This window comes from Arachis ipaensis, chromosome B03 (genome assembly GCF_000816755.2).
Source record: "Arachis ipaensis cultivar K30076 chromosome B03, Araip1.1, whole genome shotgun sequence".
NCBI classification, from domain to species: Eukaryota; Viridiplantae; Streptophyta; class Magnoliopsida; order Fabales; family Fabaceae; genus Arachis; species Arachis ipaensis.
Window position 1 is genome coordinate 104,760,487 of NC_029787.2, and position 26,908 is coordinate 104,787,394.

Sequence of the window (26,908 nt, forward strand, 5' to 3'; positions counted from 1 at the left end):
AGAAGGGTCTAACGTAGTGCATTTTTGGGAGGAGAGGTTTGGAGTATAGATACATCATGTTCGTGAAAGAGGTGCATGAGAATCTTATGGCCAAGTGCAATTCACCCATTTTCTTAACCCCTGTAGGGTGAAGAACTAGAAGCGGATATGAATGTGTGTAGATTCTACCTGTTTCTAAAGTCGAAATTCGGATTCTGACTTTTCCAATTTTCAAGTCTTTTGAAGAACCTTTTTCCCCAATTTGGCTATTGTCAAATACACCTACAGTTAGAACCGTTGCCGGATCGAAAACCTCCCATGTGTATTGCTCGTTGTATTTAGGGCACAAATTATCAACAATTGTTCTTGTTCTGACCCATTTATGTCCATATTTTGCAACGCAGTAAGTGTCAGAAGTGCCTCTTCCATCTCTTGTTTTCATAGGGTGGAGTCCAACAGCATTCAACACTCCAAGCTCAAGAACACCGATCGGTGGCCGCCATAATTGCTTTGCAGTTGGACGGAGATCGCTGCTGTAATGTGTTGATTCATCAAGAACATGGTAGCCTCCATCAAGGCACACACGGAGGTGAATCCTGCTACAGAATTTCTCTTTCTTTAACTGATCAATGTCCACAGCAATTGGTTTTTCCAAATTGAACCATCTTGAATGAATGATTCTGTCATCTGCACGCCTCTCTATAGAGTTCAGTGGAATGATCACCCTGCCAATGATCTCATCTTTTCCTGGCTCGATTCGATCTTCCACCGTCAGGACTAGATGATCATCGAAAGGCTCGGCCGCAACAAACACAAGATCCTCATTCCAGAGTGAACTCAGAGTCCTCGCTGGAACTCTCTTTGTTTTCAATACTTGGTGTCCTATTTGTGCCTTGACGCACACGTCAGGGAATCTGTTTTTCTCCGTAGGAACTAGATCTTGCGCCTCAACAATGTTGACGCGCACGTACCATAGCCTTGGCGCATGGTAAACCTTCGACCGCAGCACTGCGGTCGAAGAAGGTGTGGTGTCAACAGAGCTAGCAGCTGCATCTGAATGCCATGCATCACAGAAAGCCTCATCTGCTTGTGTTCCAATCCACACAGCAAGCATCAACTCCCCCTTCACCTTATCCCCTTTCTTGTCCTCTAATCTGTACCATTGCGGCGCCAGAGGACTATCTGGTGGAACTCTCAATGGAACTTCATTGATATCAAACCTCAAAATCCCTACAAAGTCATCTTTCATCACAAGATTCTTGTCTTTGATCACAACTTCCATTACAGATGCCTGCATCCTCTCCTTTGAGAATGCAAATACCTGATTCCATTCTGGATTCTGATTCTTGTCATAGTGTTTTGTAATTCCTCTGTAGTTTCCAATTCTGACCTCAACAAATGGATCAAGGCTACCAGTGACATCCATGGAAGGAAGCTCGCGGGCCTTGACTACCCTTACATAGAGAAAATACATCCTTTCCACAAGATCATAAGTGCTTGATGTCTTGTCCTTGTGAATAACACGGCCTCCAACAACTCTTCCCCCACCAAGATATGGACTTGTTTCTTTGAGGGCGTAATCAACAGGTTGAACCGACGAAGCGCGCATTAGGACTAGTTTTGGTGGTTGTGCTTCAGATTTTATTGCATCAGCTTCATGCTTTGGTACATAATGTTTATCTGCATAGGCAGAGGAATGATGTTGATGTTCGTTTTGGTGCTGATGTTGGTGTTGGTTATGGTTTGGATTAGGTAGATGATGAAATGTGTGCACCTTTTCTCTAGATGATACATTGTTCATCACCACAGAATCTGCATGTCCATGAACTTGTGCTGCATGATTATTTGTTGTTACAGACTCGGCCGGAGCAGCAACTGGAATTGAGGATTTTATGGCTTGATCGTTGGTGATGTAAACTTTGAGGCCAAGTTCTCCTCTAACACGAGAAAAAATGCCGCGCTTTTCCAGTGGATAGTGCAGTACAACAGCATCGGAGTAAGGGACAAAAGAAGTGCCAGTGAGGCTAACCTTGCCAAGAAATGAAGTGGAGTTTGTGGCTCTGACTTGGTTGTAGACATAGGCATCAAGGGTCAGGTGGTGAAGAATGGAAGGGTCGGAGATGTTGAAGTAGAAGCTTTCATTCCAAACAGGATTCAGATCTTTCTCTTTGATGGTTGTACGGAATCTCTGGCCATCAAAACATAGTTCCACATAGGCGCTGGAAGAACCTTCTCCATCTTTAGAGAGTAGATTGTGGGCACTAACCACATCTATCCCTAACTTGAGGTTGTTCATCATAATCAAAGGTTTCTGGTTTGAAGGAGATTTGAGGTAGTGACAACTGCAAGATAGAAATAAATAATCACTCTATGACATCTACAAGTTTCTATTTGTCAAATCTTCTACTTGATAATACGCATATAACTTTATCTAAGGTGTATGTTTTTAAGAATATGTCAATGAATTTTCAAATGAAATAGGAAAATAGCCACTTATCATTCATTTGATATCCTGGAGCATACTCCTGTCCAAAGTCTTACACCACTTTGTTCTCAATACTAAAATGCTATACTCTATATTAAGTAGCATGTACTAGTACACATTAACACATGAACAAACAGAATAGAGAATAGTATGAAGTATATTGTGTTTTGGGGGGAGGGCTAGGCACTAGCAGTAGTGTTTATAGTATAGTGCACTTAGAAAAGAAAAAGAAAAAGAATCAGTAGGTGACATCAGTTCCAGTTGAAACAGAAAATGAAGTAATAAAATTTGACTCTTAAATCACTCACCTTTAAGAGCAGAACTGCAGATGCTATAGAATAGTGACCCTGTTAAAATCTTTGTTCATCGTCCCTTAAAGTTTTTCTATATCTGCATAATGGTATATTGATTTGAAGTCGTAAACTATAAACATTAAAAAAAGCGGAATGGTTGAGTGCTAATAAATCAAACAAAACTACGGATTTCTTTATAGGTAATAGCAGAAATGGGTTCTCAAGGTAAATATTTTGTTCGATTTGAAGCAGAGGCATGTGCAAAAACTCCCTTGAAGGAAGATCTAGTTACACTTACACGCATTTAAAGAATGAGCATGTGACAGTGACACTTTTTTCAGCTAAAAGTTAGCGATCCATTAAACACGGTATACACATGAGCTTCGTGCAGGTGAATGGAATCATTTTAAAATTGGGAGTAAAAAGTAAAACAATACCGTCAAGCACAACACAACAAATAAAAGTACACGTTCATGGTGCTACTTGCAATGCAATGTTTCCATGTAAAAGGGACAAGTAAAATATATGCAACTCGTTGTATATACTATATAGTATACAAAGGAGGGATAAAAAAAAAGAAAATCAAATCAATGGGGAAGAAAACCTATATATTCCCTTGAGTTTCTCACAAACACAAGTAGCTACTTTCAAGGCTATATATCCAAACATAACAAAAACAAAAAGCGTGAAGCAATGATATTGTACTTTATTATTTCTTGTTTTAGTCTCAGGTGGTTACAGAACAATATAAATGTATGGAAAAAAAAAAAAAAAGAGACAAGATTTCACTTCACAATTGGAGTTTGAAATGATGATGATTCTTGAAGCAAAAGAGCATCCGAATACCTCATTTTCAGAAGCGCCGAGACTATGCAAATGCAAGCAAGAATACTTTGAAAGAGAACAAGGTGGAAGCAACAAAGACACGTGAATGAATATCCCTATGGTAAGTGCCAAAGGAAAACATAGGCTCAATTGTTATATATAGAGGCCGTGTTGTCTTACCTCAACAAGGTGTTTAAGTTTGGAAGATAAGCTTTTCTAGTATTGAGGATCAGGGGTTGTATTATACTAATTAAATTGCTGTATAGCATTCATTTGAGATTACATGGAAAGCCCCTTATGAGCCTACCGTTAATATGATCAAGTCACTCAAGACTCGACTCAAGTAAGTCAAGTCAACTTGGTGGAGCATGAAATAAAGCCAGAGTATGGGTAAAGAGTGGTGTACTGCAACCAAGGAATTAAATGCTTGCATTATCTTACTGCTAAACTTGTCAGCTAGAAATTTAATGTACACATTATTTTATTGTTCTTCCCCTCGGGTCCATTATTTTTATCTCTAAGTAGAGTATAATTAAATTTTTAGTGATTTTGATTTTACATCCATTGAATAATGAAAATATATTAAAATAAAGAGTAAAGTATGTTTCTTTACCATGTTATTTGTGACTTTTTAGTTTATTTTTAATATTTGTTATTTATGTTAAAATTATTTTTTGATGTTAATTCTATTTAATATATTAGGGACAAAATTAAAAGTGTCAAAAAATAATTTTGATATAAATAAAAAATATTAGAGACAAAATTAAATGCAACTAAACATTAAAGGTATATTTGAAAAAAAATAAGCACAAATAATATTAAGGATAAAAGTTGAGTTAAAACCTATTTTAGTCTCCAAAATTTATAGGCGACCTCAATTTCGACCCCCGAATTTTAATTTACCCAATTAAATTTCTCAAATATTGAATCATGACTCACGTTTATTCCTGAAGTTATCTCTGTTAATAGAGAGCTGATCTGGTACGTTAACTTGCCAAGATGTGTATTCATGCAGGACCCAAATCGCCATGGTGAAAGTGTAACGGTTATATAATGTGACAAAAATTGTTAATACTCAACTTAACCCCTCTAAAAATGTTAAAACCCTAAGTTGCAGCTCTATTTGTCCAAAACGCTCAAAATTTTGCAGGAAATTATGATGAGTTCAGGGAGTGTTGTGAGATCACGCTCCCATAGCGCTTCTGTGAGAAATCCTAATCTTGGTAGATTGAGAAGGATTCTTGACTAGTGTGACTGTAGAATGCGTCTAGTGATTTGGTGGTTTGGGACAGATGCCAATCTTAAGAGACTTTTTTATGGGTGTCCAAATTATAATATAAATTAAATGCCTTCTTCTTCAATATGTTGCTACTGCTACTTTTGTTGATAGATATTCTAAAACTTTTTATTTTTTTTGGTTGTTGAAGGATTGACAAAGTTATGAAAGGATGTAGTAGTTTCTGTATGTGAGCAGATGGTGAGAAAGAACAGAGGATAGTGAAGAAAGCACATCCTATAAATAATAATGATAATTGAAAGATGAGTTTAGCATGGAGATTTAACACAATGAAAGCTGAAATTAGGAGTTTGAAACTATGATTTAGTATTTTAAGTTGGTGAATGATACAGTTTAGAAGAAAAATTCCTTCTATACCTGTAGAAAACATGTGTCATGTTGTTGATGCGGATTTTACAAAACACCGGCAAGTGCACCGGGTTGTATCAAGTAATAACTCATGGTGAGTGAGTGTCGATCCCACAAGAATTAACGGATTAAGCAAGTAATAACCAATTGGTTAATCGAAAAGCTTTAAACATAAACAGCAATTAAAGAAAAGCAAACAGTGAGTGTTGAGAATTAATATGATTCAGAGAGTTAAGGTTTTAGAGATGTTAGAACTTCTTGATTAGTACTTTTCACTTTCTACCTTAATCATACAATGATACTTTCATGGCAAATCATTAATAATCAAATCCCAATCCCTTGGTGATTCAATTTCTCTTTAACCTAATTAAACATTAATTCCTTAGTCACTTAATCAGGAAAAGAGTTACGTGCGTTCTCTGATTCATAAAGCCACACAATTCCTAAGGATTTAGCTTAGTTAATTCGATGTCACTTATCAAGTCTAGATTCAAAACTTAAGAATTGTGAGAATTGGTTTCAAGCTTAATTCAATTAATCAACTTTTTCAAGAGGTTAAGAGAATTCAAATAAGAGAAGAATTGTTTCCCAACATATTCAAACCCTTTAAGATGAAGAATGAAAACCTTTTCTTAAGAAGTAATCAATTACATAAATTAAAGGTAGAAAAACTATTGCATTAATCCATGAAAGTAACAGAGCTCCTAACCTTAACCAATGAGAATTAGTTTCTCATGTTCTTCAAAGAAATCCTTAATTATCAAAAACTCAAAACTGCCGAAGAAGAGAAGAGGTCAGAACCCTCTTCCCTTATATACTAACCCTAGAAAATCATATTCAAATTCAAACTTCAAAGAAGAATCGAAAACTAAAGTGAGAATCAAATCTCTTTCATAATTGTTTTCTCCTTCGAAAAGATATCTTTCTTAATTACTTCCAATATTCAATTAATGCCATCCTTGATGGGCTTGTGATTGATCATCCAAAGGGTTGAAAACTTGGAGATAGGCTGGCCTTGATTGAAGCCCTTGGAGATGCTCTTAAACCTACATACCACATGAGGTTCTTGCATGCCATGTGAAGCCAATTTAGGGTTGATTTGCTCTTTGTTAAGCTTACATACCACGTGAATTAAGGCTACGTTGTACGTGAGCCAATTTTCCTTTGATTGTGGCTCTTCACATTGTACATGGTGAAATCTACGTACCACGTGAACCAAAGGTCGTGCATTTACGCATGATGGCCAAAAATTTCTTGTCACGCGTATGCATACATACATGCGTACGCATGGTTGCTGCGTCCTATGTGAGATCTCCTACGTTCCACATGAAAAGGCATAGTCATGCGTACGCACGCTTGCATGCGTCCGCATGGTAAGTGAATTGTCTACACTTGTGCGTACGCACACATGTATGCTTATGAACAAAACTCTTTTCTTCCCAACGTGGTACGTGGTCTTTCCCATGTTGCACGCCCTTCTACTTTCTCTTTCCAGAGAGCTTTCTGTTCATTACAGAAAGCATTCTGCTTGTCATAGAGATTTTTTATTTGTTGCTTTCTATCTTCTTTTCTTCTCTATTTTTTGTTACTTTCCTTCCAAAGTTCCCTATAATCAATGAATTCAACTAATCAAAGTATGTTCTTCTTAAGCCTTAAGCTCATTGCTTATTCAAAAGGAATTCTTACTAAATCAATTGAAATAAAGAAGGAAAAATACCAAAGATGCGGATGTATCACAATACCAAACTTAAACTCTTGCTTGTCCTCAAGCAAGCAAAGAAAACAAAAAAGAAAATAGAGTTGAATTAGATGGATTGGAGTTAAATCTTTCTTGAGGTTCATGCCTTCCTGAGAAGTGGGGTTTAACAACCTTTGTGATTATCTTGGATACTTTCTATCTGCAACGAATCTTGCTTTTCTAGGAATGGATAATTCCTCAAAGTTGAGACTCGGATAGTATTATGAGATCCTTCTTTAAACTTTTGGTTGATCCTTAGATTTTTTTTTTCATATCAGAGAGCCTTTTGAGTTGACAACTCTAAATGCTCCGTTCTCAAGGCAACTCTTGATTGTGGGCATTCGATCGGTAATCCCGAGCCAGTTGGCTCAAGTTACTGGGTGATGAGTCACCCATCGGACCTAATTAGCCGAGCTACTCTTTGATACGTTCACACTACAAGCATATGGTTAAAGACTTCAAATTCCCTGCCATTCGTGTCCAGAACATCTTTAGGTTTCTAAATGCTCTGCCTTAAGGGAACTCTTGATGGTGAATTTTCGATCGGCAATTCCGAACCAGTTGGTTCAAGTTGCCATGTGATAAAGCACCCTTCAGATCTAATCGCCCGAGCCTTATCCTTGAACAATCACACCACAGACACATAGTAGGGCTCTTTAACCATTAATGCTCAGAGCTTTGTAATCTTTGACTTTTATGTTGATTTTCTTTCTTTGTTCTGTTGGTTGCTATTGATGGAGGATAAATGTCGGCAAAGAATTTTTCAATAAAATCGTGTTGCAAGTATAGTTCTAAACTGACAATTAATCCTCAGTCAACGTTTAATTTGTTTGTCACAATGCAAACCAATAAAAATAACCGAAGTATTTAAACCCCGGGTTGTCTCTCAAGGAATTGCAGGGAAGTGTTTATGTTATTGGTTATGAGGTATATTGATAAACCCAATTTTTAGGGTTTATCTTGTGCTTAATTTAGGGGATTTTATGACCTTTTACCCACATTTATTCAATGAAATAGCATGATTTCATGATTGTCTCCTAATTTGTGCTTAAGTGTAAAAACATGCTTTTTAGACCTTTAATGTGTCAATATTAATTCACCTTTGATTCCACTAGATGCCTTGATATGTTTGTTAGTCAATTCAGGATGGAAAGGCTAGGAATGGATCTAAAGGATGAAGAGGAAAAGCATGCAAGTGGAGAGCTCATGAAGAAACAAGGATTTGGGATGCTGATATCGACGCGCACGCGTAGCAAACACACGCACGTGGAATGTGAGGTCGCATGGCGACGCGTACGCGTGGATAGCAATTTGTCAAGCGACGCGTACGCGTGACCCACGCACACCCGTCGGTGCTCGCACGTGACCCACTTAAAGTGAATCCGCTGGGGGCGATTTCTGGGCTTCCCATGCCCGAATCCAACTCATCTCTGATGCTATTTAACCCAAGGATTGAAGGGGAATCAACATATTACATCACATTAGTTTAGTTTAGTTTAGTTTTGAAGGGAAAGTTAGTTTCTAGAGAGAGAAGCTCTCTCTTCTCTCTAGAATTAGGATTAGGTTTAGGTTAATTTCTTAGATTTAGATCTACTTCTTCTCTTGCTTCAATTTTCCTTTTGCTTTATGAATTCTTATGTAGATCTCTATTTCTCTTTCAATGCAATTTATGATTTCCATGTCTTTTCATGTTGCTTTGATTTTCTATTATGGATATATTGCCTTTGTAGTTAGATCTCTCTTTAATTCTTGCAATTCATGTTGTTTACCTTTATTGCCTTCTATGTATTTGTTGAAATGCCTCTTTTAGTTATGAGTTAGATTTTGTTTCTCTTGGCCTAGGTAGAGTAATTGGTGACTCTTGAGTTATCAAACTCCTTTGTTGATTGATAATTAGAAGTTGCTAATTAACTTGAATGACACTAAAGCTAGTCTTTCATCATGATTAGGCTAGGACTTGTGGAATCACGTTAATTCATCTACTTGACTTTCCTTCATAGTTAGAGGTTAACTAAGTGAGAGTAATGGACAATTGTTGTCATAATTAAGGAGGATAATGAGGATAGGACTTCTAGTTCTCATACCTTGCCAAGAGCTTTGTTAGTTAGTTTATTTCCTTTGCCATTTATATTTCTTGTCTATTACCTCAAAAACCCTAAACATACTTCATAACCAATAACAAGAACACTTTATTGCAATTCCTAGGGAGAACGACCCGAAGTTTGAATACTTCAGTTATTTTTATAGGGGTTTGTTACTTGTGATAACCAAATTTTTGTATGAAAGGATTATTGTTGGTTTAGAAACTATACTTGCAACGAGAATTCATTTGTGAAATTCTAAACCACACAAAAATCTATTCATCAAAATGGTGCCGTTGCCAGGGAATTTGCAATGGTGTTATGTTATTGGTTATTGTATATATGTGAATATTGTGAATAGCTTTATTTTTGGATTGCTTGTTAGTTTTTGCTAGCTTTAGGACTTTGTTTCATTCTTTCTTATTAGCTTTTGTTTCTATTTTCTCTTTTCATTATGAATTCTCACTTTGGCTATGAGTTTGATTCTCACTATGTTATAGGAAATGGAAGCTACAATGATGATGTGTATCAAAGATGGGACAATCAAAGGTGGGAGGAGCCATATGCATATGATCAATCCTATTGGCAACAACCTCCACCAATGCACTATGAACAAGAGCCATTCTATGATGCATATCAATCTAATGGTTATGGTGAATCTCCTTGTGACTTTCAAGAACCACCACCATATGCCTATGAGCCATATCCTCAACATAGCCCTCAACCACACTCACAAGCCCTTTTTACCAAACACCTCCATATGACCCTAACCCATATCCACCATACCAACCACCTTTTGAGCCATATGAGCCACATATAGAATCACTACCATTCTAACCTCAATACTTCCAAGAACCACCTCCTCTATACTATGACCAAGATGAACCACCTCCAATGTGTGCAAAATTTCAACCTCAAGCTGAATTCTATCTCCCACCACAACCCTCCATAGAAGAATATCAATGTCCATCTCTCAAGGAAACTATGGATCGGCTTCAAGAAACCGTTTGTTAAAAGTTAGATGTATGGGACTCATACCACATGTCCATGGATGATTGTGGAAGAGCAACCGAAGAGGGTAGTTTGAAGGGGATTGTAGAATCTCAACTTGAGAACAATGGATTGGAGTGTGTTGAGCAACAAGAAGAACAAATGAAGAATATGGAACCACTACATCCTTACTATAATGAATCACCTTCCTATTATGAACCATTCCTCTGATATAATGAACCCTCTCATCTACTCCAACCTCCAATGGATGACATCCTTGGTGTTCTTCTTCAAGGGCAAGCGGAAATAAAAAGGGATGTACAATAATTCACAGCCGCCTTAGACGAGGTGGTAAACCGGTTAGCATCCTAATGTTTGGGAACCCAAAGTACTCCCATGGCTACATGTGAAGAATCCAAGGAAGAGCATAGCATGAAGGAGAGATTGGATGATGAGAAATATTACTTTGTGTTGGAACAATTGGAGGAAGCTATAATTGTTGAAGAAAAGGAAGAAGTGGTTGAAGACCTAGGAGATGCGGAACCTCCATAGGAACCTAGAGTTGAAGAAAACCCCTCCAAGAAGATTGAATTTGATGCTAAGGAGGAATGTGCACAACCCCCAAGGTATATCCCTTATGAAGAATTGGACGGGATAGAGCAAGAGTTGAGTTCCCTTGGCAATGAAGATCAAGCATCAAGGCTTAGTGGTGAAGAATCCTTTGAACTTAAAGAACCTTCTCCTAGTGAAATTGAAAGTGTTGTGGAGGTAAACCTCTCTCATCCTCCCAATTATGATTTGAGTAAGGGAAAAGGCTTAGATAAAATTGTTGAATAAAGGATTACATTTGAGGAATCTTGTAAAGAGGTGGAAGTCCTTAGAAGAAGAAGGATGGGAGTTGGATACGCTTTGTCAAGATCCTTGGAAGCCTTTTTACCTAGGTTGTCATCTACTCCTTCACTTGAGTGGGTAAAATTCATCTCTATTAGCTTTATTGTCCCACTTGAGTATGGCTTGCTTGAAACGGATGGTCAACTTAGGATGCTTTGCGGGATGAAGCGTAAGAGAAAGATGTTTCGTGGTTGGCGTTGTAAATCAAGACTCATTATGGTTGATACATCAAAAATGAAATATAAAAGATGGAATAGTGCTCAACTAGATGGGTCTAGGAGGATTGTTGGGCACTTAATTGAGAATTTACCTTGCTTACCACCCACATGGATTAATGATAGTCAACTTGAAGATGGGTGTAAAAACAAGATATGGGATCCGGGAATACATGAGGATCCACTTTGGGAGCCCATGGTTTGTGAAGAACCCCATCAAAATTTGGTGCAACTCATGAGAAATCTTGGAGCGCAATGGAGAACCAAGCATTGGTGGGAGTTCCAAGAAGAATTTAAGCACAAGCCACCTTGAGAGGAGCTCCTCATAAGTCCAACTTAAGGACAATAAATAAAAGTGTTAGGTGGGAGACACCCCACCATGGTAAAATCTTTTCATTTTCTCTTTTGTAAATATTGGTAAAATTAGTTGAAATTTCTTGTTTTGATTGATTTGTTGAGTTTGTTTGGTAGTTTGGTATGTTAAATAAGGTTTTATGGTATTTTAGTAGCTGTTTGGAGGTTTGGAATGCTTGGTTTGGTGCAAAAACATGAAAATTTTGAAAAACAGAGCACCAACCCACGCGTATGCGTGCCCCAAGGATTTTCGAGCATCCACGTGCACGCGTCACCCACGCGTACGCGTGGATTGCAAATTTTTACCTCCCAGCCAAAACCCCGAGAGTTGCGCCTGCATCGCGCGAACATTGTGCCCGAGGCACAAAGTCAACCCATGCGTACACGTGCCTCACGCATACGCGTCCCCTCTCTGGTCTGCCGTGCACGCGTACGCGTGACCCACGCGTATGCGTCGTGTCCATTTCACCTCAACCCATGCGCATGCGTGACAGACGCGTATTGACGATCGAATTTCTGTTTAGTAAAGTAATTTTATAAAATTAATCGCGTTGTAAGTATAGCTTCTAAACCAACAGAGAATCCTTTCATACAAAAGTTTGGTTGTCACAAGTAACAAAACCCAATAAAATTTATAACCGAAGTATTTAAATCTCGGGTCGTCTTCTCAAGAAATTATAGGGAGGTATGATTTATTATTGGTTATGTAAAACAATATATTTTTGGGTTTTTGAAATAGGGAACAAGTAATTTAAATGACAAGAAAAATAAATTAATAATAATAAAATCTCTTGGCAACGTATAAGAACTGGACGTCCTATCCTAGTTATCCTTATCAGGTGTGAAGAGAATTGGATTCTGCTCCCCCTTTAATTAACCCTTGCTAAACAAAGGAAAGTCAAGTGGACAAATTGATTTGATCCTCAGGTCCTAGTCAACTCCTATGGAGAGACTAAAGTTATTGGAGTACAAATTAACCAGCAAAGAATTCCAATTTCAATCAACAGCTGAGTTGATAACTCAAGTGTTATAAATTACTTAACCAAAGCCAAAAGGGGAAAATAATTCTAATTTGAATTGAAAGCATCATAAACAGAACAATCATTAATCTGAAATACCTCAATTGCATTTAAACATAAATTCAAATCCTAACATGGAAAGTTCATAAGCCAATTTGGCAACATAAGTAATTAACAAATAAAAGCATTAGAGTATCTAAAAGCAGAAGAGAAATATAAAATAAAAGGAATATTGAACCTGTAATTGAAGAAGATGAAATCTTAATCCTAAGAGAAATCCTAAATCCTAAGAGAGAGGAGAGAACCTCTCTCTCTAAAACTACATCTAATCCTAAAAATTGTGAATATTGAATGACGTATATCCTTTGATTCCTCCATTCTATGGCTTATATTCTGTGTTTCTGGTTTGGAATTGGGCCGAAAAAGGGTTCAGAAATCACTGAGGGCATTTTTTGCAGATTCCTGTACGTGGCGTCTGTCACGCGTTCGTGTGGGTCACGCGTTCGCGTCATCTGGGAGTTTTCCTTGTCATGCGTACGCGTCGGTCACGCGTACGCGTCAATTACGTTCTGCTCAAGGCGCGCGTCCGCGTCATCTACGCGTTCGCGTCGTTGCATTTTTGTGTTAGGCACGCGTTCGCGTCTTCCATGCGTTCGCGTCGCTGCCCTTTTTTTGCTCTAGGCATGTGTTCGCGTCATCCATGCGTTCGCGTCGCTGCCCTTTTCTTCAAAACTCCATTTTTGTGCTTTTCTTCCATTTTTGTATGTTTTCTTTCTGTCCCTTAAGCCATTCCTATCCTATGAGACCTAAAAATACTTAACACACAAATCACGGCATCGAATGACAGTAAAGGGTAATTAAAATTAATATTTTTAAAGCATAGGAAACATGTTTTTCACATATATCATAAAATAAGGAAGGAAAAGTAAAACCATGCAATTTACATGAATAAGTGGGTGAAAGATTGAATAAATCACTTAAATTAAGCACAAAATACTTCATAAAATATGAGTTTATCAACCTCCCCACACTTAAACAATAGCATGTCCTCATGCTAAATCCAAGAGAAAGGGTGAAGTTAGAATGATGGAATCTCATGCAATGCAATCTATTCTAAATGCAAACTATCTACATGAATCATGCAATTTTAATTATCACCCACCTATATATATATATAGCTTACATGTGGTTAATTTGTTTCATATTTTCAAGGAATCATATATGCATTGCCAAACTAGATCATGTTAAAGTACTTTCACAATTGAGTTGGGTAAAGATATTTCACAAACTTGCAAGACAATTAACAATTAAGCAGAGATATATGGTGATGAGCTATTGAACCCTCACTGGATTTGTGTTTACTCTCTAGTCACTCAGTGTTTGGGGTTAACCACTCTATTCTTTTCTATTCCTGCTTTCTAAAAATTTGTTCTTCATCTAACCAATCAACAAATATTGAATATATACATACAAAAACCATGAGGTCTTTTAAAGGTTGTAATGGGGCACGGTAAGGGTAAGGGTATATATATAAGGCTAAGCGAGCTAACAAAGTGAATCCTTGATTAGTCTAAGATCTCACCTAACATATACATATTCTATAATTTATAACTTTCTTGGGATTCCCAATTTTTCACTTTCTTAATACATACTCATGTACCAATTTCAATTTTGATTCTTATCTCATGTGCATTGATTTCTTCACTAAACTTATTATTGGGGTAATTTTGTCCCCTTATTTATCTATATAAAAAGGATTTTTTTAAACTGAAATGTAAGCATATATCAATGCACATAGTATTTTTATTTATTTTGGTTTCATATGAGTATGCTCCCAAAATCCTGATTATTTTATTATTTTAATCCTTTCCTATCAACCCATGTTCTCACGTTTCCCCATACTTAGTGGATACACAATCTCTATCTTAAGCTAACCAAGTATTCCACTTGGGATTTTTAATTTGTTTTTCTGCTTAAGGCTAGTAATGTGGTTATAGAACAAGGGGGAATTAAAAGCTCAAGGGGGCTAACAAGGGTGATGTAAAAGGTAAGCTTATTTGGGATAAGTGAGGAAAAATTTAAATGATGGCCTCAATCATCTCTTGGTATGTATCTATATTCTATATTGGACATATAGATTAAAACAAAGTAAAGATCACCAGAATAAAAAAAGAAGGGCGAACACACAAGAATGAAATAATTATGGTTAAATAATGTAACCATACAAATAAGCTCAAAAACTCACAGGTTGTGTGTTCTTTGGCTCAAAAACTATATATCAGTTATGTATGTCATGCAAGTAGAGATCAAAGGTTCCCATTATTCTCAATGTGAATCTTAGGGTGGCTCTTAAAATCTTAGTGTTCTTCCTTAAAAAATATTGTGTAAATTAACCAATCAATTATTGCTATATATATAGAGTGTGTGGATTGTTGTGATTCTGTTATACTAAAGTTTTTAGTTTACTCTTTTTATTTTCAATTAACCCAATTTATTGTATGCTAAAAGGGTAAACTAAACTAATTAATCTATATATTCTATATCACAACTTAATAACTAAAATTACAACTAGACTAAACTGAATATCTAGGATATATATAAACTAAAGTGCAAAATGTAGAAATAAAGTGAAAATACAGCAAAATGTGCAAGTACTGAAAGATAAATAAGATAAGTTAAAATAAAAATAAAATAAAAATACAGAAAAATAAAAAATAGGATAAAAAGAGAGTCTGAAAAGTGGTTCACCAAAATAAAGTACGCTAGAGATGGCGACTGATAAACCCATATTTTATGATGTATTTTGTGGTCAATTTAGGTGATTTATTCAATCCTTCACCCACTTATTCATGTAAATTGCATGGTTTTACTTTCCCTTCCTTATTATGTGATATATGTGAAAAACATGTTTCCTATGCTTTAGAAATATTAAAATTAATCATCCTTTATTACCATTCGATGCCGTGATTTGTGTGTTGAGTGCTTTCAGGATTTATAGGGTAGGAATGACTTAAAGGATGGAAAGGAAACATACAAGAATGGAAGGAAAGCACAAAAATGGAGTTTTGAAGAAAAGAGCAACGACGCGAACGCATGGACGACGCGGCCGCGTGCCCAGCGCGAAAAGGCAGCGACGTGAATGCGTCACTGACGCGGACGCGTGCCTTGAGCAGAACGCAAATGATGCGTACGCGTGACCGAAGCGAACGCGTGACAAGGAAACTCCCAGATGACGCGACCGCATGATCCACGCGGACGCGTGACAGACGCCACGCACCAGAAACTGCAGAAGACGCTCCCAGCGATTTCTGAAGCCCTTTTGGCCCAGATCCAAGTCCAAAAAACACAGATTAGAGGTTATAAAGTGGAGGAATACATCCATTCATGGAAGAGATTTTTAGATATTCACTTTTCATATTTTAGATGTAGTTTTTAGAGAGAGAGGTTCTCTCCTCTCTCTTAGGTTTTAGGATTAGGATTCCTCTTAAAGGATTTAGGATTTCAACTTCCTCTCAGGTTCAATATTCCTTTTACTTTATATTTCTCTTTTACTTTCAGATACTTTAATGCTTTTATTTAATTATTTATGTTGCCAAATTGGCTTATGAACCATTCATGTTAGTATTTTCTTTATTTGATACAAATTGAGGTATTTCAGATTTATGATTCTTATTTAGCTTTTTTATATTCTTGGCTTTAATTGATTAACTGGAGGTTCTTGAGTTATCAAACTTATCGTGATTGATTGTTATGTTTGCTAATTGAATTGAATTCCACTAACTCTAGTCTTTCCTTAGGAGTTGGCTAGGACTTGGGGATCTAACTAATTAGTCCACTTGACTTTCCCTTGCTTTCGTAAAGGTTAACTAAGTGGGATTAAACTCAATTCTCATAAGAATAACTAGGATAGGACTTCCGAATTTTCATACCTTGCCAAGGGTTTTATTAGATATTAATTTATTAATTCTTGCAACTTATTTTCCTTGTTCAAACCTTTCAAAACCCAAAACACTGTTTTCCATAACTAATAATAAGAACACCTCCCTGCAATTCCTTGAGAAGACGACCCGAGGTTTGAATACTTTGGTTTATAAATTTTATTGGGTTTGTTACTTGTGACAACCAAAACGTTTGTAAGAAAGGATGATTGCTTGGTTTAGAAAATATACTTGCAATGGGAATTTATTCTGAATTCTAAACCGTCAATCTTCCGTTCTTCAAAAATGGCGCCGTTGCCGGAGAGTTGCAAACGTGTGCCTTATTATTGGTTATTGTAAATATTTTTCTTTTACTTGTTTATTTGTTTTTGTTTTTCTCTTTTATTTCTATTAGCTACTATGAATTCTCACTCCTCTCGCTTTGAGTTTGGTTCTGAATTTGGGACAATGAGGAGCATGGCTTTGTATTGGAACAAGTGGAGGAAGCCATGATAGTTGTAGAGGAAGAAGTGGTTGAAGATTTAGGAGATGGTGAACCTCCATGGGAATCGAGAATTGTAAAGGATTCCGCTGAGAAGTTCGAATTTGATGCCAGGAAGGATAGCGCACAACCTCCGAAGCATATACCCTGTGAGAAATTGGACAGAACAGATCAAGAAATTGATTCCATAGGCAGTGATGATCATGAATCAAGCTCTCCTAGTCATAAACTTACATCTGCAACTGAACTCCTTGAGCCTGAAGAACCTCATCCAAGTGAATACGAAGATGATGTCGAGGTAGATTTCTCTCAACCTCCAGCTTATGACTTGAGTGACGAGGAAGACATAGAAGACTTTGATCAGGATGCAGTTGCTGTTGAAAAATTTTGCAAAAAAGTGGAGGAATTCACAGAAGAATACAAGGGAGTAGAGCTTACAGAACCACTGGAAACACCTATCCCAAGGCCATTACCACCTAATGCAAGCTTCAAGTGGGTACAATCCTTAACCTTTATCTTTACTTTTCCACTTGAATATGGTTTGCTTGAAACAGATGGCCAGCTTACAGCTCTCTGCGGCTTTAAGAGTAAGAGGGAAATGGCTCGTGCTCAGAGCTGGTGTGTAAGATTCAATAAGATTTCATGCTTCAATTCGAAGTGCACGGATTGGTACCAAGTTCAATTGAATGGATCTCGGAAGACGTTTGGTCATCTTGGTGAGAATACAACTTCTAAACCGCCCGGATGGAAGAATATAGATCAAGACGAAGGCGGATTTAAAAACAAAGTTTAGGATCCTGGAAAATATTCTGACATTCATCACTCCGGGAGCCTGAGAATCTGTTTGAAGCTGCTCAGAAGCTTTACATGCCTAGTTTGGGACCCCGGAGGCTGTTGGCATTCCAAACATTGGTGGAGATTTGTGGATGAATTTAAGCATAAGCCACCATAATAGGAAGCTCATCAAATGTCCAACTTAAGAACTTTAACTAAAAGTGCTAGGTGGGAGACAACCCACCATGGTATGATCGTTCCTGTTTCAATTTTATTTCGTTTTGTTTGTTTTTATATTATATTATTTTCATTGAACCTGAATATTATTCATAGCATTTGCATCAGCATTGCATACTGCATAATTACAAAAAAAAAATTCACGCGACGCGTAAGCGTCGCTAACGCGTCCGCGTCACAAGTGCATTAGGAAGAAAAAGAAAGTGAACAGAAAGTCACGCGAAAGCGTGGCTGGAGGCGTGCCTTTGGCACAAATTGTTCCACGTGACCGCGTCGCTTACGCGTTCGCGTCAGTTGCGAAAACAATACCTCCCACGCGTCTGCGTCACTCACGTGAACGCATGACCTAGTAATCGGCGTAAAGATCCAACGCCTAGAAATCTGGGCTGGAATCATGCGACTGGTGTGCGTCTAGCACAAAACGGGCCACGCGTTCGCATGCCTGACGCGAACGCGTCACTTGCAAAACACTCATCCCATGCCAAAGCGTGAGCGACGCGTCCGCATCGCGTGGATATTATGGCCCCCTAAATGGAGACAGAGAGTTGCGCTGAGACGACGCTGGAAGTGTGCGTCTAGCACAAATTTCAGCGACGCGGTCGCGTGCCTCACGCGTCCGCGTCATCCATCTTTTACCCAAACCCACGCGATCGCGTCAATCGCGCGACCGTGTCAATCCCATTTCACCCTAGCCACGCCATCGCGTGCTCCACGCGTTCGTGTGGATTCAAAATCACTAACCCCAACCACGCGAAACCCTACCCCCCCGCGTCACCATTCTCCTCCCCCAACTCCCCTCTGCTCCCTCTCTTCCCTCCACCCAACCACCACCACTCCCAGCCACCATTCCTCACCACTTCTGATGAGACCGTCACACCTTCAGCTGCCCCTTCTTTATCCACTTCTGCACCAGGTACCACCACTGCAGCTCCACCTGCCTCAGAGCCTGTTTACCACCTCGTGCACCGCTTATTTCAGCAGCTGGACCAGATGGAGCGCCGCAACCAGCGGCGATATGAGAGATCTGAGCATCGCAACAAGCGACGCTATGAGCACCTCAAGTTGATGATCCGATCTGGCGGCGACATCCCTCCGAGCCTGACACACCATCAGAGCCATCTGAGGAGGAGGCGGACGAGCATGAGGAGGAGACACATGCACAGAGAAAGGCTGAGCAGGCAGGACCAGAGCAGGCTGCACCACAGCATGCGGAGCCACACCAGATTCAGGCCACAGACCCAGAGATCCCTCTACAGTCAGCGCCTCTACTGCAGCAGACAGATCCTCCTACACTTATCCATTCTGCAGACCCTCAGGCCACCACAGAGACTCCAGCAGCCCATCCTTCTTGTGATGACACTCCTTCACACCCAGCTTGAGTGAGCATCGAGGATGATGCTATATTTTAAGTGTGGGGAGGTCACCATCCCTGGCCTATCTTTTTGGTGAACCACTACAGAATCTCTTTTTTAATCTTATTTTGTTTATTTTTCTGTATTTTTATTTTCTTCTGTACTTGCACATTGTTCTTTTGCTATATTTTTACTTTATTTCCGCATTTTGCACTTTAGTTTATACCTTAGACATTTAGTTTAGTTTGTAATTCTAAACTTATTAGTTATAGAATATGTGGATTAATTAGTATAGTTTACCCCTTTAGCATATAATAGTTTGGTTCAATTAAAAATAAAAGGAAGTAAACTAGAAGCTTTAGTAATTTAAAACAATCCACACACCTTGTATATATAGCATTACATGTTAGTTAGTTAACAACATTTCATCAAGGAGGAACACTAAGATTTTAAAAGCCACCCTAATATTCACATCGAGAATAATAGGAACTCTTGATTTCTACTTGCATGACATGTATAACTGATATATGATTTTTGAGCTAGAGAACACACAGCCTGTGAGTTTTGAGCTTAATTGTATGGTTACATTCAAACCATAAATTTTATTCCTGTGTGTTTTGCCCTTCTTTTTTCATTCTGATGTTCTTTACTTTGTTTTAATCTATATGTCCAATATAGAGTATAGATACATACCAAGAAATGATTGAGGCCATAATTTGAATTTTCCCTCACTTATCCCAAATTAGCCTACCTTTTACATCACCTTTGTTAGCCCCCTTTAGCTTTTAAATTCCCTCTTGTTCTATAAACCACATTACTAGCCTTAAGCAGAAAAATAAAATAAAAATCCCAAGTTGAATCCTTGGTTAGCTTAAGATAGAAATTGTGTATTATTTAAGTGTGAAAAATTTTATGGGAACATGGGATGATAGAAACAAAGTAGGAATTTAAAAAGAATAAGTTGTTTCAAAAATAAAAATTTGGGAAGCATGCTCATGTGAAATCAAAACAATTGAATTACCATGTGCATTGATGATTTAAAATTTTTTTTCCCAATTGCAAAATAAAAAGAATCAATGCACATGGGACAAAATTAAAATTAATGCATGAGTTTGCAATACAAAGTGGGAAAATTTGGGTAAATAGGTAAAGGAACTTTAAAATTATATAAAGTATGTATGTTAGGTGAGATCTTAGACTAATCAAAGATTCACTTATCTGCTCACTTAGCCTTATACATATACCCTTACCTTTACCTTGGGCCCATTACAACCTTGAAAAAGACCTTATGATTTTGTGTATGTCTGTATTCCATATTTGTTGATTGGTTAGATGAAGAACAAAGTTTTAGAAAGCAAGGATAGAAAAAGAACAGAGTGAATAACCCAATAAACACTGAGTGACTAGAGAGTAAACACAAAATCCAGTGAGGGTTCAATAGCTCATCACCATATATCTCTACTTAATTGTTAATTGTCTTGCAAGTTTGTGAAATATTTTTACCCATCTCAATTGTAAAAGTGCTTTAACATTATCTAGGGGTTGGCTATGCATATATGATTCCTTGAGGATATGAATTAATTTAACTACATGTAAGCTTTATATACAAGTGAATAATAACTAGAATTGCATTGCTCATTTAGGTAGTTGCATTTAGAATAGAATGCATTGCATGAGATTCTCCCATTCTAACTTTACCCTTTTTCTTGGATTTAGCATGAGGACATGCTATTGTTTAAGTGTGGGGAGATTGATAAACCCATATTTTATGATGTATTTTGTGCTCAATTTAGGTGATTTATTCAATCTTTCACCCACTTATTCATGTAAATTGCATGGTTTTACTTTCCCTTCCTTATTATGTGATATATGTGAAAAACATGTTTCCTATGCTTTAGAAATATTAAAATTAATTATCATTTATCACCATTCGATGCCGTGATTTGTGTGTTGAGTGCTTTCAGGCTTTATAGGGCAGGAATGACTTAAAGGATGGAAAGGAAACATATAAAAATGGAAGGAAAGCACAAAAATAGAGTTTTGAAGAAAAGGGCAATGACGCGAATGCATGGATGACACGGCCGCGTGCCTAGTGCGAAAAGGCAGCGACGCAAACGCGTGACTGACGCGGACGCGTGCCTTGAGCAGAACACAAATGACGCGTACGCGTGACCGAAGTGAACGCGTGACAAGGAAAACTCCCAGATGACGTGACCGCGTGATCCACGCGGACGCGTGACAGACGCCACGCACCAGAAACTGCAGAAGACGCTCCCAGCGATTTCTGAAGCCTTTTTGGCCTAGATCCAAGTCCAGAAAACACAGATTAGAGGTTATAAAGTGGAGAAATACATCCATTCATGGAAGAGATTTTCAGATATTCACTTTTCATATTTTAGATGTAGTTTTTAGAGAGAGAGGTTCTCTCCTCTCTCTTAGGTTTTAGGATTAGGATTCCTCTTAAAGGATTTAGGATTTCAACTTCCTCTCAGGTTCAATATTCCTTTTACTTTATATTTCTCTTTTACTTTCAGATACTTTAATGCTTTTATTTAATTATTTATGTTACCAAATTGGCTTATGAACCATTCATGTTAGGATTTTCTTTATTTGATACAAATTGAAGTATTTCATATTTATGATTCTTATTTAGCTTTTTTATATTCTTGGCTTTAATTGATTAACTGGAGGTTCTTGAGTTATCAAACTTATCGTGATTGATTGTTATGTTTGCTAATTGAATTGAATTCTACTAACTCTAGTCTTTCCTTAGGAGTTGGCTAGGACTTGGGGATCTAACTAATTAGTCAACTTGACTTTCCCTTGCTTTCGGAAAGGTTAACTAAGTGGGATTAAACTCAATTCTCATAAGAATAACTAGGATAGGACTTCCGAATTTTCATACCCTGCCAAGGGTTTTATTAGATATTAATTTATTAATTCCTGCAACTTATTTTCCTTGTTCAAACCTTTCAAAACCCAAAACACTGTTTTCCATAACTAATAATAAGAACACCTCCCTGCAATTCCTTGAGAAGACGACCCGAGGTTTGAATACTTTGGTTTATAAATTTTATTGGGTTTGTTACTTGTGACAACCAAAACGTTTGTAAGAAAGGATGATTGCTTGGTTTAGAAACTATACTTACAACGAAAATTTATTCTGGATTCTAAACCGTCAATCTTCCGTTCTTCAAAAATGGCGCCGTTGCCGGAGAGTTGCAAACGTGTGCCTTATTATTGGTTATTGTAAATATTTTTCTTTTACTTGTTTATTTGTTTTTGTTTTTCTCTTTTATTTCTATTAGCTACTATGAATTCTCACCCCTCTTGCTTTGAGTTTGGTTCTGAATTTGTTAAAAGGAGTGGAAACTATAACAGGAATATGCATCAAGGTCTAAGCAATCAAAGATGGATGGAGCCAAGAGACTCTGATCAACCCTTTAGGCAACAACACCCTCCAAGATATCATGGGCAAGGACCACTCTACAATGCATACCAAGCTGCCTGCTGAAGCGAAGGCTCTGTCTATAGAGGAATCTCTGGATCTGTGGCCTGGATCTGGTGGGGCTCCTCATGGTGTGGTGCAGCCTGCTCAGGTCCTCCCTGCTCAGCCTGGGCGTGTGCCTCCTCCTTATTATCATCCGCCTCCACATCAGATGGCTCAGAAGTGGTGTCAGGATCGGAGGGGATGTCGCTGCCGGATTGGATCATCAACTTTAGGTGCTCATAGCGTCGCTTGTGGCGACGCTCCATACGATCCAGGCGTGCGAAGAGGCGGTGCACCAGATGATACATGGGCTCAAAAGCAGGTGGAGGTGCAGTGGATGGGGCTGGTGCAGCAATGGATGCAGAAGGGGCATTTGAAGATGTGGCTGCCTCACCCAAGGCAGTGAGAAAAGGAGGTCTGTACCCTAATGCCAGAAACTTCCTGCTGTGAGAAATGATCTTCTTGCAGTCTGCAGCAGTTGGCTTCTCATCAGCAAGCTCCCAAGGCACGTCAGCTCGGCGGCCTAGCTGGGTGATCAGATAAGGAAAAGGGAGAGTGCCTCTGACATGGACCCTGGCCATATAATACCTGATGAAACGTGGAAGATACAGGTCCTTACCCTCCATCACACACCAGATGAGGGTGATCATAGCAGCGAGAACTTCTGTCTCATGAGTGCTTGGCATCACGTAATTACTCAGGATTTGCTGCCAAAGCCGAGCCTCATCATTCAAAGATATCAGCTTGATTTCCTTAGGCATCATTGTATTCTTTTCCATGACCCATGGGGTAGTAGGATCAAGGGCTATTCTCTGCTTGACTGCATCCCAGTCAAATCTCATGTATCGCATATCCTCTTCAGCCTTTTGGTAACCGTCAGGCTGATCTGACTTAGGCTAAAGCCGGAGGATATCCTCAATAGCTTCCTCAGTGACTAAAATCTGTTTCCCTCTGAGGTGCACTGCATCCAGGGAGGTCTTGAAATAGTTACAGTAAAATTCTCTGACCCAGGATGCATTGACCTCTGCAAGTTCCTTTCCATGAAGAACCAGCCTCTTTGTTTTATCTGTTTGGAAGTGTACTGGGTGAGTTCTTCTGGAATTTTAAGAGTTCTCTCCAGGTAGAGGTCCTGGAAGTGGCAAACACTGGAAACTTTAGCTCACAGTATCTGTTTACAAATTTGACTTGATCTGTGGCAGTGAGGAGCTGGTCAGCCTTTTCCTGCGGGGTAAAGTTCTTTTTCCGCCAGGAATCATTGTGAAGGATATCCAGGATAGAGGTAGAAGATTCTCCTATTTTCCGTTTGCCTGTAGTTGCCTTGCCTTTTCCCTTACTTTTGGGATCAGACATCCTGAAAAGCAGAAGTAGCAGGATATAATTGAAGAACTAAAGCAGGAAAACAAGTAGGCAAGTAGGATTTTGTCAATGTAAGCATAAAGGCAAAAGAGCAATTGAAGCATGAAATGAGGTAAATATATGTACATTTTGGATTGAATTCGAGTTAAAAGTCTGAGAGTAAAAATCACAATCCGAAATATAATAGAAGTGGAATTCAAGTTAATTAGGAAAAAAAAGTAATCATGCCTTGAGTTAGAAAGTTAAAGTAGTTAGGTAAAAACTAAAAAGAGAAGTTAGAAAGCTAAACTGGTTAGGAGTTAAAAAGGAAGTTAAAGTCAGTGGCATGAGAATGGTTTTCCTAGTTACAAAGAAATTCACAAACTTGAAGAATAATCAACTCATATTCAAGCAAGGATTGCAGTTTATTGATGATAATTCCTATAGATAAAGTAAGTTTAAAATGAGAATGAATTCATCAATAAGCAATTTATTACGCAGGGAACTAAGAGGGATAAGAATGATAGCCCGTGCATTCATGAATTGGTTTGGTTGTAGCCAAGTAATGCAAAACACTGAATATCAAACCAATACATGAATGGGGATAGATTGAACCATAAATTTGCAGAAAATTTGGGCAGCATTTCGGCTAAAATTGGATGTTTCCGGGTAGTAAACAGCAGAAAAAATCAGTTCATATGAAAGTAAATAGTGCTGAAAAGATTAACAAATAGTAAGAACATTAAAGAACAGTTTAACAACAACATCAAATATAAAGAGCAACATATGAACAGAATCATCACAGCATATTCAGAATTGCGAATCAGATAAAAATAGGTAGCACGAACGGTTCAATTATCAGGCCTAAATCCACTAACCACATCCTAGCTACCTAACCACTTAGAATCCACTACAATCATGCATCTATAACTATCCTATTTCGAACAAAAACTGTAAAATATGCAACTAACTGACTAATTAGAAAACAAAATCGGTGTTCGGCGGAACCTGGTGTGTAGAAACAGAAATTAGGCTCAGAGAGATGATGGCGGTATGGTGGTGACGCAGCGGCGATGGGTGGCAGAGCGGTGGTGGTCTGTGGTGGGGGCAGGGGCGGTTTGGTGGTTGTGGGTGGATGAGGGTGAAGGGGGGAAGAGAGAAGGGGGTGAGGGTTGTGTTGTGGTGGCTGGTGGTGGCGCGGGGGTTTGGGTGACGCGATGGGTAGGGTTTTGCGTGAATGGGAGGGTTAATATTTTTGAATCCACGTGATCGCGTGATTTGGGCGAAAAGGGTGTTGATGCGATCGCATGAATTAGAAAAAAGGTAAGGGACACGTACGCGTGGAGCACGCGAACGCGTTGCTGAAAACTGTGCTAAACGCACAGTTCCAGCGTCATTTTGGCACAAATCTCTGTTTCCAATGGGGTCCATAAAATCCACGCGATGCGTACGCGTCACTCACGCTTTCGCGTGGGATGTTTGTCGTGCAAGTGACGTGTTCGCGTCAGGGACACGAATGCGTGGGCCAATTTGTGCTAAAGGCACACCAGCCGCACGATTTCAGCCTAACTTTCTGGGCGTTGGATCTTTACGCCGATTTTCATTCGACGCCCACGCGTGGCCTGCGCGCTCGCGTGGGATGATTTTTTTTAATGCAATTATGCAGTATGCAATATCCAATGCTAATGTAGATGCTATGAATAATTCCAGGTTCAATGAAAATAAAATAAAATAAAAACAAACAAAACAAAATAAAATTGAAAGAGGAACGATCATACCATGGTAGGTTGTCTCCCACCTAGCACTTTTAGTTAAAGTCCTTAAGTTGGACATTTGGGGAGTCCTTTGTTATGGTGGCTTGTGCTTGAATTCATCCAAAAATCTCCACCACTGTTTGGAATGCCAACAGCCTCCGGGGTCCCAAACTAGGCATGTAAAGCCCTTGAGTAAATTCAAACAGGTTCTCAGGTTCCCAGGATATTGAATGTCAGAATAGATTCCAGGATCCCAAACCTTGCTTTTACATCCGCCTTTGTCTCGATTTTTACTTTTTTAGCCGGGCGGTTTGGAAGTTGCATTCTCACCAATATGACCAAACATTTTCCGAGACCCATTCAATCGAACTCGAAACCAATCCTTACACTTCAGATTGAAGCGTGGAACCTTATTAAATCTTGCATACCAACCTTGAGCACGAACCATTTCCCTTTTACTCTTAAAGCCGCAAAGAGCTCTAAGCTGACCATCTATTTCAAGCAAACCATATTCAAGTGAAAAAGTAAAGATAAAAGCTAAGGATTTTACCCACTTAAATTTAGTATTGGGTGGTAATGGCCTCGGGATATGTGTTTCTAGTGGTTTTGCAAGCTCTTCTCCCTTGTGTTCTTCTGTGAATTCTTCCACTTCTTTGCAATTTTCTTCAGCTGTAACCATGTCATGATCAAAGTCTTCGATATCTTCCTCATCACTCAAATCATAAGTTGGAGGTTGCGAAAAGTCTACCTCCGCATCATCTTCGTAGTCACTTGGGGAAGATTCTCCCATCTCAAAGAATTCACTTGCAGATGCAAGTTCATTACTAGGAGGATTTGAATCATTATCATTGTCAAGGAAACTCGCCTCTGGAGTTGTTCCGTCTAGCTTTTCATAAGATTCCTTCTTTGGGGGTTGTGCACTATCCTCCTTAGCATCAACTGCAAAATTCTTGACGAAATTCTCCTCAATTCTGGATTCCCATGGGGTTCAGCATCTCCTAAGTCTTCAACCAATTCTTCTTCTTCGATAAT

The 26,908-nt window shown here is 38.5% G+C and overlaps 1 protein-coding gene across 1 annotated transcript in view; it reads right to left on the reverse strand.

Annotated features, from left to right (window-relative positions):
- LOC107633480 (FT-interacting protein 1) overlaps positions 1–4,084 on the reverse strand; it is a 5,231-nt gene extending 1,147 nt beyond the window's left edge. Inside the window, exons 1-2 of the mRNA XM_016337101.2 lie at positions 2,773–4,084; positions 8–2,321 (exon numbers count right to left, since the gene is read on the reverse strand). Coding sequence (XP_016192587.1) covers positions 8–2,278 — 2,271 coding nt within the window. The 5' untranslated portion in view covers positions 2,279–2,321; positions 2,773–4,084. The remainder of the gene's footprint in view (positions 1–7; positions 2,322–2,772) is intronic.